General features: G+C 45.9%; 1 protein-coding gene across 5 annotated transcripts in view; it reads right to left on the bottom strand.

The window, feature by feature from the left end:
- Positions 1 to 14,329, bottom strand: part of KTI12 (KTI12 chromatin associated homolog) — a 143,914-nt gene that overhangs the window by 16,841 nt on the left and 112,744 nt on the right. For 4 of the 5 annotated variants that reach the window (XM_063926577.1, XM_063926576.1, XM_063926578.1 and 1 more), the window contains 3 exons: positions 12,121 to 12,280; positions 10,383 to 10,445; positions 8,857 to 8,925 (listed from right to left, as the gene is read on the bottom strand). In XM_063926577.1, the coding sequence (XP_063782647.1) occupies positions 8,857 to 8,925; positions 10,383 to 10,445; positions 12,121 to 12,280 (292 nt within the window). Of the gene's footprint in view, positions 1 to 8,856; positions 8,926 to 10,338; positions 10,446 to 12,120; positions 12,281 to 14,329 lie in introns of those variants that run through there. The other variant, XM_063926580.1, reaches the window with a different exon arrangement.

Here is a 14,329-nt window from a genome sequence, read left to right as displayed (position 1 = left end):
TGTCTGACTGAATCAGCACCGGTTGGTTGCGAAGCAGAGGCTCCGCTTGACTCAGGGCGTTGTATATGGCCCTTAGTTCCAGGATATTTATGTGCAGACAAGCCTCCTGACTTGACCACAACCCTTGGAAGTTTCTTCCCTGAGTGACTGCCCCCCATCCTCGGAGGCTCGCATCAGTGGTCACCAGGACCCAGTCCTGTATGCCGAACCTACGGCCCTCGAGAAGGTGAGCACTCTGCAGCCACCACAGAAGAGACACCCTGGCCCTGGGGGACAGGGTGATCAGCCAATGCATCTGAAGATGCGATCCGGACCACTTGTCCAACAGATCCCACTGAAAGATCCCCGAATGGAACCTGCCGAAGGGAATGGCTTCATATGATGCCACCATCTTTCCCAGGACTCGCGTGCAGTGATGCACCAACACCTGTTTCGGTTTTAAGAGGTCTCTGACTAGAGTCACCAGCTCCTGAGCCTTCTCCGCCGGGAGAAACACCTTCTTCTGGTCTGTGTCCAGAATCATGCCCAGAAAGGGCAGACACGTTGTAGGAATCAGCTGCGATTTTGGGATATTCAGAATCCAGCCGTGCTGTTGCAACACTTCCTGAGAGTGTGCTACGCTGATCAGCAACTGCTCTCTGGACCTCGCCTTTATGAGGAGATCGTCCAAGTATGGGATAATTGTGACTCCTTGCTTTCTCAGGAGCACCATCAGTTCCGCCATTACCTTGGTAAATATTCTCGGTGCCGTGGAGAGCCCAAACGGCAACGTCTGGAATTGGTAATGACAGTCCTGTACCACAAATCTGAGGTACTCCTGATGAGGTGGATAAATGGGGACATGCAAGTAAGCATCCTTGATGTCCAGAGACACCATAAAATCCCCCTCCTCCAGGCTTGCGATGACCGCTCTGAGCGATTCCATTTTGAACTTGAATCTTTTCAGATAAATGTTCAGGGACTTTAAATTCAATATGGGTCTGACCGAACCGTCAGGTTTCGGTACCACAAACATTGTGAAATAGTATCCCCTTCCCTGTTGAAGGAGGGGAACCTTTACCACCACCTGCTGGAGATATAACTTGTGAATTGCCGCTAACACTACCTCCCTTTCCATGGGGGAAGCTGGCAGGGCCGATTTGAGGTAACGGTGAGGGGGCATCACTTCGAATTCCAGCTTGTATCCCTGAGACACAATCTGTATAGCCCAGGGATCCACCTGTGAGCGAACCCACCGCTCCTGGCTCCACCTGTGGAGCCCCAGAGTCATGCGGTGGATTTAGTGGAAGCCGGGAAGGACTTCTGTTCCTGGGAACTAGCTGTATGGTGCAGCTTCTTTCCTCTATCCCTGCCTCTGGCAAGAAAGGATGCACCTCTGACTTTCTTGCTTTTTTGTGATCGAAAGGACTGCATTTGGTAATACGGTGCTTTCTTAGGCTGTGGGGGAATATATGGCAAAAAATTTGACTTCCCAGCCGTAGCTGTGGAAACTAGGTCCGAGAGACCGTCCCCAAACAATTCCTCACCCTTGTAAGGTAAAACCTTCATGTGCTTTTTGGAGTCGGCATCACCTGTCCATTGCCGAGTCCACAGGACCCTTCTGGCAGAAATCGACATTGCATTTATTCTAGAGCCCAGTAGGCAAATGTCCCTCTGGGCATCCCTCATATATAGGACAGCGTCTTTTATATGCCCCAGGGTCAGTAAAATAGTATCCTTGTCCAAGGTATCCAGTTCCTCAGACAGATTATCTGTCCATGCTGCCACAGCACTACACATCCAGGCCGACGCAATTGCCGGCCTCAGTAGAGTACCTGAATGCGTATAGACAGACTTCAGGATACTTTCCTGCTTCCTATCCGCAGGATCCTTTAGGGAGGCCGTATCCTGTGACGGCAGGGCCACCTTTTTAGATAAGCGTGTCAGAGCTTTGTCTACCCTAGGGGAGGATTCCCAGCGCATCCTGTCCGTTGGCGGTAAAGGGTACGCCATAAGTAACCTTTTGGAAATCAGCACTTTCCTATCGGGGGAATCCTACGCTTTTTCACATAACTCATTTAACTCATGTGAAGGGGGAAAAGTCACCTCTTGCTTTTTCTCCCCATACATATAAACCCTCTTGTCAGGGACAGGGTTTACCTCTGATATGTGCAATACATCCTTCATTGCTATAATCATGTAGCGGATGGCTTTAGCCATTTTAGGCTGCAATTTTGCATCATCGCCATCGACACTGGAGTCAGAATCCGTGTCGATATCTGTGTCAACAATTTGGGATAGTGGGCGCTTCTGAGACCCTGACGGCCTCTGCGCTGTAGGATCAGGCATGGGCCGAGACCCCGACTGTCCCAAGGTTTCAGCTTTATCCAACCTTTTATGCAAGGAGTTTACATTATCATTTAACACCTTCCACATATCCATCCAATCAGGTGTCGGCGCCGTCGGCGGATACACGTCATTCATCTGCACCTGCTCTGCCTCCACATAGCCCTCCTCGTCAAACATGTCGACACAAGCGTACCGACACACCACACACACAGGGGATGCTCTATTAGAGGACAGGACCCCCACAAGGCCTTTAGGAGAGACAGAGAGAGAGTATGCCAGCACACCCCCCAGCGCAATATAACCCAGGAATCACACAGTAACTTAGTGTTTACCCAGTAGCTGCTGTATATATGATTAATGCGCTAAATTTATGTGCCCCCCCTCTCTTTTTACCCTCTTTCTACCGTGAGTCTGCAGGGGAGAGCCTGGGGAGCTTCCTCTCAGCGGAGCTGTGGAGAGAAAATGGCGCTGGTGAGTGCTGAGGAAGAAGCCCCGCCCCCTCAGCGGCGGGCTTCTGTCCCGCGATTTTGTGTAAAAATAATGGCGGGGGCTCATGCATATTACAGTGCCCAGCTGTATATATGCTGCTTTTTGCCAGGAGGTACTCAATTGCTGCCCAGGGCGCCCCCCCCCTGCGCCCTGCACCCTACAGTGACCAGAGTGTGTGGGTTAGTGTGGGAGCAATGGCGCAGAGCTGCAGTGCTGTGCGCTACCTCATTTGAAGACCGGAGTCTTCTGCCGCCAATTTTGACGTCTTCTTGTTTCAACCCGTCGGCTTCTGTCTTCTGGCTCTGCGAGGGGGACGGCGGCGCGGCTCCGGGAACGGACGAACAAGGTTAAGTTCCTGTGTTCGATCCCTCTGGAGCTAATGGTGTCCAGTAGCCTAAGAAGCGCAACCTAGCCGCAGTTAGTAGGTTTGCTTCTCTCCCCTCAGTCCCACTTAGCAGAGAGTCTGTTGCCAGCAGAAGCTCTCTGAAAATAAAAATCCTAACTAAAATACTTTCTTAATAGCAAGCTCAGGAGAGCTCACTAAAATGCACCCAGCTCCTTCCGGGCACAGATTCTAACTGAGGTCTGGAGGAGGGGCATAGAGGGAGGAGCCAGTGCACACCAGTAGTACTAAATCTTTCTTAGAGTACCCAGTCTCCTGCGGAGCCCGTCTATTCCCCATGGTCCTTACGGAGTCCCCAGCATCCACTAGGACGTTCGAGAAATAGGATTTTAATACCTACCGGTAAATCCTTTTCTCCTTGTCCGTAGAGCAGAGCTGGCCAAACCGGTCCTCGAGATCTACCAACAGTTCACATTTTCCAGACCACCTGGCTGGTACACAGGTGCAGTCAATACTAATTAAGATGTGCTGCATTCATTCCTAACTGACCATTCTACAGATCTCCAGGAGGCCTGGAAAACATGAACTGTTGGTAGATCTCGAGGACCGGTTTGGCCAGCCCTGCTCTAGAGGATGCTGAGCACCCGAGTTTACCTGAAGTTTGTTCTTTTTAGTTACACAAGTTGTGTTTCATTTGTTTTCAGCATGTTGCTGTAAATGGTTCATGCCTGTTGGCGTGTCATGTTGAATGCCATGTTGTGCGGCATGGTTGAGGTGTGAGCTGGTATGAATCATTAGTATAAAAGTAAATCCTTTCCTCGAAATGTCCGTCTCCCTGGGCACAGTTCCTATAACCGAGGTCTGGAGGAGGGGCATCGAGGGAGGAGCCAGTTCACACCCTTGAAAAGTCTTAAAGTGCCCATGGCTCCTGCGGAACCGTCTATACCCCATGGTACTGAAGTGGACCCCAGCATCCTCTACGGACTAGGAGAAAAGGATTTACCGGTAGGTATTAAAATCCTATTTTATTTCATGTCCATTACAAACTTGGGTTCTGTTCTATTTTTCTTTTTCTTACAATATTACAGTGTCTTTCCTTTTCGCCCAATAGGGGGCACCGGACCAAAGGCTTAACACTGGGTATAGGCTGGCTGGGAGCAGACAGGCACGAAAAGGGTTACTTTTAAGTACCCAGCAGGCCGTGCCTCCCTACACCCCGCCACCGCCAATAGGCCCACCAGTTTTCCTTTTGGTGCCGCAGGAGCAGCATCATTTTAGAGTTGGCTGTTAAAACAGCCATGATTACTTTTTCTTTACAGAATTTTTCTTCAGCGCTGAGAGCGGCATGCTGGTGCACTGAGAGCCCAGCATGCCCGCTCCAGCACCCGGACTCCGCGGTGGCAACATTGGTAATGGGGCCAGGGACTTCCACCGGGGGAGGCTACCAACATGCTCATTAGCCTCCCCCACAGCCGCAATGGGTTCCGGAGGGTGAGTTGACCGGCTTCCTGCACGCGGGGAGCTGCGACATGTGGCGATCCCCTCCCACTGAAAGGAGCCAGTAGTGGTGGGGAGGGGGGGGTAGATGAGTGAGGGCCCAGTGCGCTGTGCCTGTTTTCCACTAGACCGCCAGGGCATCAGCCAGCAGGGTAGGTGGGCATAGTCCCTGGGGTATGACCTCTGAGGGTGCCAGCCTGCAGCCCCGACCCAGGACAGACTAGTAGCTTGCTCAAGGTCGGCGCCTGGGCTATATCTCTTCCCTCCTCTCGCAATCCCTCCCCTTCAATGCTGGCAGCCATTTTAGAGCACATGCTGGCTGGGAGTTGATGAGAGAGGGGGGTCTGGCCACGGTCTCCCCTGTACACCGCTTCTGCAGCATTTTCTCCTGCCTGCTGGTATCACAGGATAGTTGAGTAGCTTGGCCCCTCCTGTTCTATTGCATTTAAGTGGCTGTGTAACTGTGTGTGTGAGTGTTTTAACACTGTGTGGCGCTTGTTAGCACGGTTCTTGTACAAGGTCTTAGTTAGGAATAGGTTCCTCAGGGACAGGCCGCTGCTAAATTAAGTGGCACTTTTGGGACATACAATGCTGTTTTACAGTATATTATACAATGTCATCCTGGGCCAAAAAAGGTGGTCACACCCGAGCCTCCCACTTGTGCTGCATGTTATGCTATTCTGTCTCCTCAGGATCCACAGGACACCGCAACAGGATCCCCAACCTCAGGATCCAGTGTTGGCAACCACACTGACGCAGGTTATGAGGCAACTAGTGGACCGTTTGAATACGTAGCAGGTGGCTCTACAAATGGCACCGCCGTCAACTTCAGCACAAGGCCAAATATATATATATGTCCGCCCCCACAGGTGGATCCCCCATGGGTTAACACACTTGTGCAATCAGTCCAGGGATTGTCTCAGGTCTCTGCTTCCATGCAACAACTTTTACATAAGGAGGTAAGCTTCCCAGGTTGATGCACACTTCTAGCGGAACTGCTACCCCACGCTCAGACGGGGGTTCGGATTCAGACACCCCAAATTCTGACCAAGAAAGGTCAGGAGTATCTGATCCAGACGCAGCTTCAGGTCTAGAGGATTTTCTTTCTATAGCAGCTGTACAGGCCCTAGTCAAGCAAGTGAGGTTGGTACTAGATATTGCGCAAATAGATCCTGCTCCAACCTCTAACACTCCAGTTTTTAAGAAACCTAAAAAGGATTCAACATAGTTTCCCTCCTCTGCGCAGTTGGAAGATTTACTGGAGGCCGCATGGGCTAAACCGGATAAACGGTTTCCGCTCTCTTAAAGGTATCAATCATTCTATCCGTTCCCGGCTAAGGAAAGGTCCAGTTGGGAATCTCTCCCACCAGTGGACGTGCATGTAGCACGCATAGAGCGTTCCTCTGTTCTCCCAATCCCGGATACTTCATCTCTTAAAGATTCAATGGATCGCAAATTAGATACCTTTCTTAAGACAGCATATTCTCATGCGGGAGCTATTACCAGACCGGCATTAGCTTCGGCATGGGTGACCAAAGCAATTTCCTGTTGGGCTGACTAGTTTCCTATCCTCCTCAGTTAGGAGGAAACTACTGACACTGGTAGCACATATTCCCATCTGTCGGAAGCAGCCCTAGACACGGCCACACATACATCTAAAGTCACTGCTTCTACAGTGGCAGCAAGACTATCTTTATGGTTGCATTCTTGGAGAGCAGACGCTTCCTCCAAAAAAAGTTTTGGAGGCTCTTCCATATGCAGCAGATACCCTATTCGGGAAAGAAGTAAACAATATAGTCACTCAACTGGCTACTGCTAAGATGGCTTTTATCCCATCAGCAGCAGCCCCCAAGCACAAAACTAGCTTTCGTCCCTTTCATGTCCAGGGACGAGGTAAGGGCCAGGCCTCCTCCCGTTACCAGGCCCAAGCAAAGACCACCAAGCCTTGCGCAAAACAACTTTGGTCTACAATACGCCCAGCTGCCAAACCTGCGGCCTGATTGGGATACCCCAGAGGAGGGCTTGACCCGAGTGGGGGGGCGACTTCTGTCTTTTGCTCCAAGTAGTGGGGCATCACAACGGACGCCTGGGTCAGGGAAGTCTTGACAAAAGGATACGCCTTGACATTTTGGTGCCGTCCCCCAAAGAGGTTCTTCACCACGGGGATTACGAGGGATCTCAGAGAGGCAGAGGCTCTACACAAATCAGTCAGCTCCCCTCTCGTCTCCAACGTCATTGTTCCGGTACCACGGGACCAGAGAGGACGAGGGTTTTACACGTCGCTCTTTCTGGTCCAGAAACCGGACGGATCCTACCGCCCTATTCTCAACCTCAAGAAGTTGAATCTATACCTGCGAGTCCCCAAGTTCCGCATGGAATCCCTCAGAACGTTCATCCTGGCGTTGGAACCGGGAGGCTATATGGCATTCCTGGACATACAGGATGCATATTTGCATATCCCAATTCATCCAAGTCATGAAAAGTTTCTCAGGTTTGCAGTCAAGGACAAACATTTCCAATTCAGAGCCTTACCATTTGGTCTATACACGGAACCAAGAGTCTTCACGAAAGTCATGGCAGTCATCGCAGCATGTCTCAGACGCAGCGGAATCTGAAACCTGCCCTACCTGGATGATCTCCTACTCCTAGGACAATCGCAACAGACGCTTCACATTCAGTCAACAATAGACCAGTCAACAAGCCGGCCCTGTCCATAAGCGTGGAAACACCATTATAAAAAGGAAATGATTAAGGAAATATTAATCCAGTGTTTACATACAGTATATGATATGGGAGAAAACGTTTTAGGGTATGTCACTAGTATGGTGGCCATCTTGAAGTTTACCATCTTGGATGCAGCTCTAATTTTTTAATTGGGAAGGTAGTCATGTGACATATCAAACAGAATTTAATGAGAAAAACGATGGTGTTATTCATTTTAACGCAACTTTATTCATTCTCAAGTTTGAACTGAGTTTTTTTTGCTGGTTAGTGATATTAATGACAATGGCACTAACACAAACAGAATGTTTTGAGATTGTCTCGATATCTGGAGAACGAAGCACACGTGCTATTGCATGATTTCAAGCAACGTCGCCCAAATAGGCCACCCATTCCTCACATTGCAGTTGCCAAACTCCTTGCAAAATTTAAAGAAACCTTGATCTGCAGTTTCCACAAAGGTGGATTGGCCGTAGAGATCCAGTCCAGTGGCCACCAAGATCCCCAGAAATAATTACCTGAAAGAACTTGTTTATGCAGAGAAGATACAAGATATTTATCATATGCAACACTGAATTGTTGATGCTTGTGCTCAGATTAAGCCAGACATGTTGGCCAAGGTTTATCAGGAATGGGAAAGAAAATAGCCTTAACACTGCAATATGATGGACAGCACTTCAAACATATATTATAAACTCAATGTTAAAACTCAAGAATGAATAAATATGTTAAAACAACGAACACTATTGTTTTTCTTATGACATTCTGCATCTTTCTGATATGTCACATGACTACCTTCCCAATTAAAAAATGAGAGTTGCATCCAAGATGGCCACCATACTGGTGACACACCCTAAAAAGTTTTCCCTCAATCCCATATCATATGTGTAGACAATGGATTAATATTTTTCTTACTCATTTCCTTTTTATAAGGGTGTTTCCATACTTATGGACCACCCTATACAATGAATAGGTAAATGATTACATATGTAAAATGACAGGGGTTCTTTTAGCAATACACTTTCAACATGATCTGAATAGTAACCGAGCCTTAAACAGAATGCTTAGTCACAGTAACCAACATTCTCCGATTTAAATGCCCGCAACGCTCTTTGCACTGCACTTAAGGCAGAAAACAGCTTTTGCAGCAATAGTTTAGTCAGATTTTAGTTTACACATCCAGAGAGGTGCGAGCAGTAATCCTCTCGTAGTGTTTAACAGCAAGATCAGTTTACTAGCCTCGGGACCTCCTTACCGGCGCTATTCATATTCCGCTGAATTGAATCAAGTTCATTATAATAAAAGACAAAAATAAAAATAAGGGTTACCAGGGAACAAAAAGATTATCAGAAACATACACAAACATAAAAATATATATAGATATCAATAATACATGGAAATGTTCAACACTAATAGGATACATACAGCAAACCATTTTCATTAGGTAAAAATATATATTATTTTGTAACAAAGGATATTCTCTCACTGGCTCCTGGCACCATAATGAGGTCTCCTGGAACACTGGTCTTCTGGGCATTTAGCACAGCCTGGTAAAAGACATTTTTAACATGTTTTCATATAGACAAATAATACTGTTATACACTGTAAAACGTAATATTGAACCGTATGCAAGTTGAACGGTTTCATAGGGTTACGGCTCATCGGATTAATAGCCCAAAACAAGTAATGTTTTTACCATTTCCGAATATATGTATAATGCATTAGTAACTCAGGTCTATCTATAATCAGCATAATTTGGGAGGACAGCTCAGCACACATTAAACACAGACAGTGCACCTCATTATCAGAGCCATACGAGAAAAGTGGAGTGGCACAAGCCACTGTTTAATTTATATTTTAATATAATTGAAGACAATCATAGAATTAGCAAATAAAAATTTATGCTATTGTAAAAAAAATATATATTTCAAATGTTTTTTCTAATCATTGCTTTTTTCCCCCAAATAGCACCTTAGCATGCTAGGCAGACATAAAAAAAACCCTATTGGCCACACCATAGAAATCTTATGGCCAGATTAAATTTTCTGCCGTGACTAAACGTGGGCTAATTGGTCTACTGGGGCTAATCAATTACAGCTAGATAAGCTTGCAGACTGAGGAAGGCTCAATCAGAATTCTACGGTAAATGCCCTATTGCGGGTGGCGCATATGCGGTAACCCACTTTTCCTTAGCGATTGACGACGCAAGAAAATGGGCTATAATTGCTAGAGGCTTCCAACTTATCCCGGCATTGTAAATTACCATGGCTAATTGAATCTGGCCCTTAGAATTCGCTTGTTCAATCTTGTGCAAACTGTGGAAAATTTACATGGCTATTACAAGGTCACTTGCCTTAAGGAATTCAGCCCCATTGCTGTACAATTTCAGCAATGGCGGTGAACTGATTTAGCCTAGCATCACAAATGGAAACTTCATACATGAATTTATTTACAATACAGTGGAGTGGCCAGTATTCAGAAAACAAAAAAAAGGAGGTGCACTAAAACATTTAATTTAAAAACAGTTTGCAAACTTCTTTTTGTAGAATAAACTAAAAAGACACTCCAATATAGGAGGTGCTTTATTAAAAAGTCATGCTGTAAAAAATATAAAGATATAAAATCACTTCTTTTACCATTTTTTATGCTAATTTAGCCAGTAAAGGCACGAATACATGAGTAGTTTATGACTGAGGTGAGAACTTGGTGGACTACACTCAGAAGGGCACAACAACCTCAATGTGTTTTTCTTTATTTACACTTGAGACAGGGAAGCTTCAGCTTGTGTGATACCAGTCTACTTGAATTAAATGTTTCCCATTGGTATAGCCTTTAGCAGAATGCAAGAAGGCAGCTTATGTTAGATTTAATAGTCCTAAAAACTGTGTAACTGTATGTTGATGTAGTAAAATCATCAGAAACAATATAAAGGACCTGTTCCATCTAACAAGTACAGTCACCTTCAGCAGGGGTGTGCACAAACATGCAAGCACTTGACACTCACAGTCACGACATCTTGTGTCACCTTGTCTAGCTCATGCAGGAAGTTTGTAGAGGACAAAGGTTGCTATATGAATGAGGAAAAGTCAGTCAGATATACAGCAACTAAAGTAAACCATGTAGAGTTTGATAATAAATACAAATTAACAACCCCACTCCCCCACACACACCAGAGCGAACCTAGTTTGTCCAAATTTCATTCCTCATTATCCCTTTGATCACTTAGGTAAAGGCTTAACATCTGACCATTGGTACTGCAAATAATTATTCCGTTTTGTAACTGCAAAACGCCCATTAAGATAGCTAGCATTCATAATCACAACTAAGCAGACAATTAGAATTCACAGTACAGAATAATGGGGTAGATGTATTAACCTGGAGAAGGGATAAAGAAGTGATAAAGCAGTGATAAGCATAAGGTGATAACGCACCAGCCAATCATTATGGATTTGAAAAATGACATTTAGGAGCTGACGCATGATCACCTTGCACTTATCACTGCTTTATCCCTTCTCCAGGTTAATACATCTGCCCCACAGTATGGCATAAATTGTAATGACCATTATAGGAAGACAAAATCTATTTGTTAACAAAATAACAGTGTAAAGGAAACTAACATATCTGCAGAAATATGGGCCAGCAACTCCAGGCCTGAATCAATAGACAGTGTTCTCCCCACGAATCGGCCCGCAAGCATCCGCTTAGCGCCCGGCAGCCAAGACCCCATGACGCCCGGCAGCTCTTACTGCCACTGTGTCTGTCCCCATGGCTCGCTCCACAGCCCCAGTAATGTGCGCTTCCCCTGTCATTCGCCCGGTACTCTCTCCAAAGTTAACATGTTTCCGGAGGAGTGGGATGCTGGACAGAGCTCCGGATGTGACTGAAGACGATGTCACATCTGGAGCTCCGTCCAGCATCCCTCTCCACCGGAAATATGTTTTGATTTAAATATTATGATTTAAAAATGTTATTATTGTGATTGTCCCTACCCAGCTACTTTTTTATGCCACCCGGCTGGAAAAAATTTCTGGGGAGAACACTGAATAGATCAACTTTGTTTCTTCACAGGCTCAAAGGGGGCTGGGAGTTCACAACATAAAACATTATCTAGCAGCCAAAAACAGATTGCCCTGTTGTTTTCTGGTGAGGAAGTCACAGATATGGATATTCCTAAACTTACCCAAAATGCCATCAAATAGCAATAAAGTTCCACTTTGCTTAGATCCTTAGAATTACTTTTAGATTAGAAAACAAACAGGCCATCCCTGAGCTCTCCAATTTGACGAATACATCACTAGAACTGCTGACCACTTGTGGCGGGATGTAATGGAGTCTGAGATTGCTGGAGGTGCGGGATGCCAGATGATCTCTATTTTTTTTAAAGGGGCAATCACTTACAAGTCATTGTTTTGCCTTGTAAGTGTTTGCCCCTTTAAAAAAAACCAATAGAGCTCATCTGGCATTCCGCACCTCTGGCAATCTCAGACTCCATTACATCCCGCCGTTAGTTTTTCACAAAATGTGTCACTACATTATTTTAAATGTAATCATAGAATATAAAAAATAATGAAACCATTTAATATGCGCTTCCATGCAAATAGTGTTGTGAAGTTGTGTTCTATTTCTGCTCTGCAGCACCAGTTTCCGCCTAAATACATGTCCTTTGGTATGTGTTAATACAGACTTTGTGAAAGCCTCATGTAATGTAGATGGAATGAAACAAGCAGCCATGCCATGCGTACAGTCTGTGTAGACTGGTTGGGTGGAGGCGCTTTCCGGTGGAATATTGCATTGTAGATCTCTTCCAGCGGCAGTACTTCATCCTTGTGCATGGTAAAGAGGGGGCTGTCCCAGCGATTACGTGAGTCAGGAGCCTCAAATCTCAGAACCAAAGCATCAAATCTGTCAAGTGAAAGAAGAGATGTTGTAAAGCCACGAGAGTGGAATACCCGACACTATCAAAAAGTTTAACCATACCAAATGAAATGCCCCAATACAAGCCACAAAATGAAACCAATTGTACAATCTTTCCATCCTCTCCCAAAATAAACCCACTAACGTATTTATTGCAACTGTTGAAAGACACAATGGGGTCAATCCAATGAACTGCAAAAGGTGGCAAGTTGACACTGCAGCAGTATGTAAACGCCATCAACGACACCTCAATATGCGCCCTCCCTCCTTCATGGTCTGACCTGGACTTGCAGATTTTTGTACGCAGCACTGTAGGGCTGCAAAAAAACCAAACATGATGAGTCTGGCGGTACCGTAAGTGTATTATAGAGCTACACCTACTCGCATAGCCACAAACTCGCGTTTAATTGGACTAACCCCAATGTAAGTATCTCTTACACTACTTTTCATGACCAGAGAGATACAGTAAAAAAAAAACAGGTGTGGGTTTCTAATAACAATTTTGTACAAAGGAAAGTACTGCTAATACTCTCCAATAAATTAGTTAATACAAGTCTATTAAATATTAAGTAGAATAAATAAGATTTTACTCACCGGTAAATAAGATTTTACTCACCGGTAAATCTATTTCTCGTAGTCCGTAGTGGATGCTGGGAACTCCGTAAGGACCATGGGGAATAGCGGCTCCGCAGGAGACTGGGCACAACTAAAAGAAAGCTTTTAGACTACCTGGTGTGCACTGGCTCCTCCCACTATGACCCTCCTCCAAGCCTCAGTTAGGATACTGTGCCTGGAAGAGCTGACACAATAAGGAAGGATTTTGAATCCCGGGTAAGACTCATACCAGCCACACCAATCACACCGTATAACTTGTGATACTATACCCAGTTAACAGTATGAAATATAACTGAGCCTCTCAACAGATGGCTCAACAATAACCCTTAGTTAGGCAAGAACTACATACAAGTATTGCAGACAATCCGCACTTGGGATGGGCGCCCAGCATCCACTACGGACTACGAGAAATAGATTTACCGGTGAGTAAAATCTTATTTTCTCTGACGTCCTAGTGGATGCTGGGAACTCCGTAAGGACCATGGGGATTATACCAAAGCTCCCAAACGGGCGGAAGAGTGCGGATGACTCTGCAGCACCGAATGAGAGAACTCAAGGTCCTCCTCAGCCAGGGTATCAAATTTGTAGAATTTTGCAAACGTGTTTGCCCCTGACCAAGTTGCAGCTCGGCAAAGTTATAAAGCCGAGACCCCTCGGGCAGCCGCCCAAGATGAGCCCACTTTACTCGTGGAATGGGCTTTTACTGATTTAGGATGCGGCAATCCAGTCGCAGAATGCTCCAGCTGAATTGTGCTACAAATTCAGCGAGCAATAGTTTGCTTAGAAGCAGGAGCACCTATTTTGTTGGGTGCCTACCGGATAAAAAGCGAGTCAGTTTTCCTGACTCCAGCCGTCCTGGAAATATAAATTTTTAAGGCCCTGACTACGTCCAGTAACTTGGAATCTTCCAAGTCCCTAGTAGCCCCCCAGGCACTACAATAGGTTGGTTTAAGTGAAAAGCTGATACCACCTTAGGGAGAAACTGGGGACGAGTCCTCAATTCTGCCCTATCCATATGGAAAATCAGATAAGGGCTTTTACATGACAAAGCCGCCAATTCTGACACACGCCTGGCCGAAGCCAAGGCCAATAACATGACCACTTTCCACGTGAGATATTTCAAATCCACAGTTTTAAGTGGCTCAAATCAATGTGATTTTAGGAAACTCAACACCACGTTGAGATCCCAAGGTGCCACAGGAGGCACAAAAGGGGGCTGAATATGTAGCACTCCCTTTACAAATGTCTGAACTCCAGGCAGTGAAGCCAGTTCTTTCTGGAAGAAAATCGACAGAGCCGAAATCTGAACCTTAATGAAACCCAAGTTTAGGCCCATAGTCACTCCTGACTGTAGGAAGTGCAGAAAACGACCCAGCCGAAATTCCTCTGTTGGGGCCTTCCTGGCCTCACACCACGCAACAT

Source organism: Pseudophryne corroboree, chromosome 6 (assembly GCF_028390025.1).
Source record: "Pseudophryne corroboree isolate aPseCor3 chromosome 6, aPseCor3.hap2, whole genome shotgun sequence".
NCBI classification, from domain to species: Eukaryota; Metazoa; Chordata; class Amphibia; order Anura; family Myobatrachidae; genus Pseudophryne; species Pseudophryne corroboree.
The sequence above is the reverse complement of the archived record's forward strand: the minus strand, read 5'-3'. Positions and strand labels throughout refer to the sequence as shown.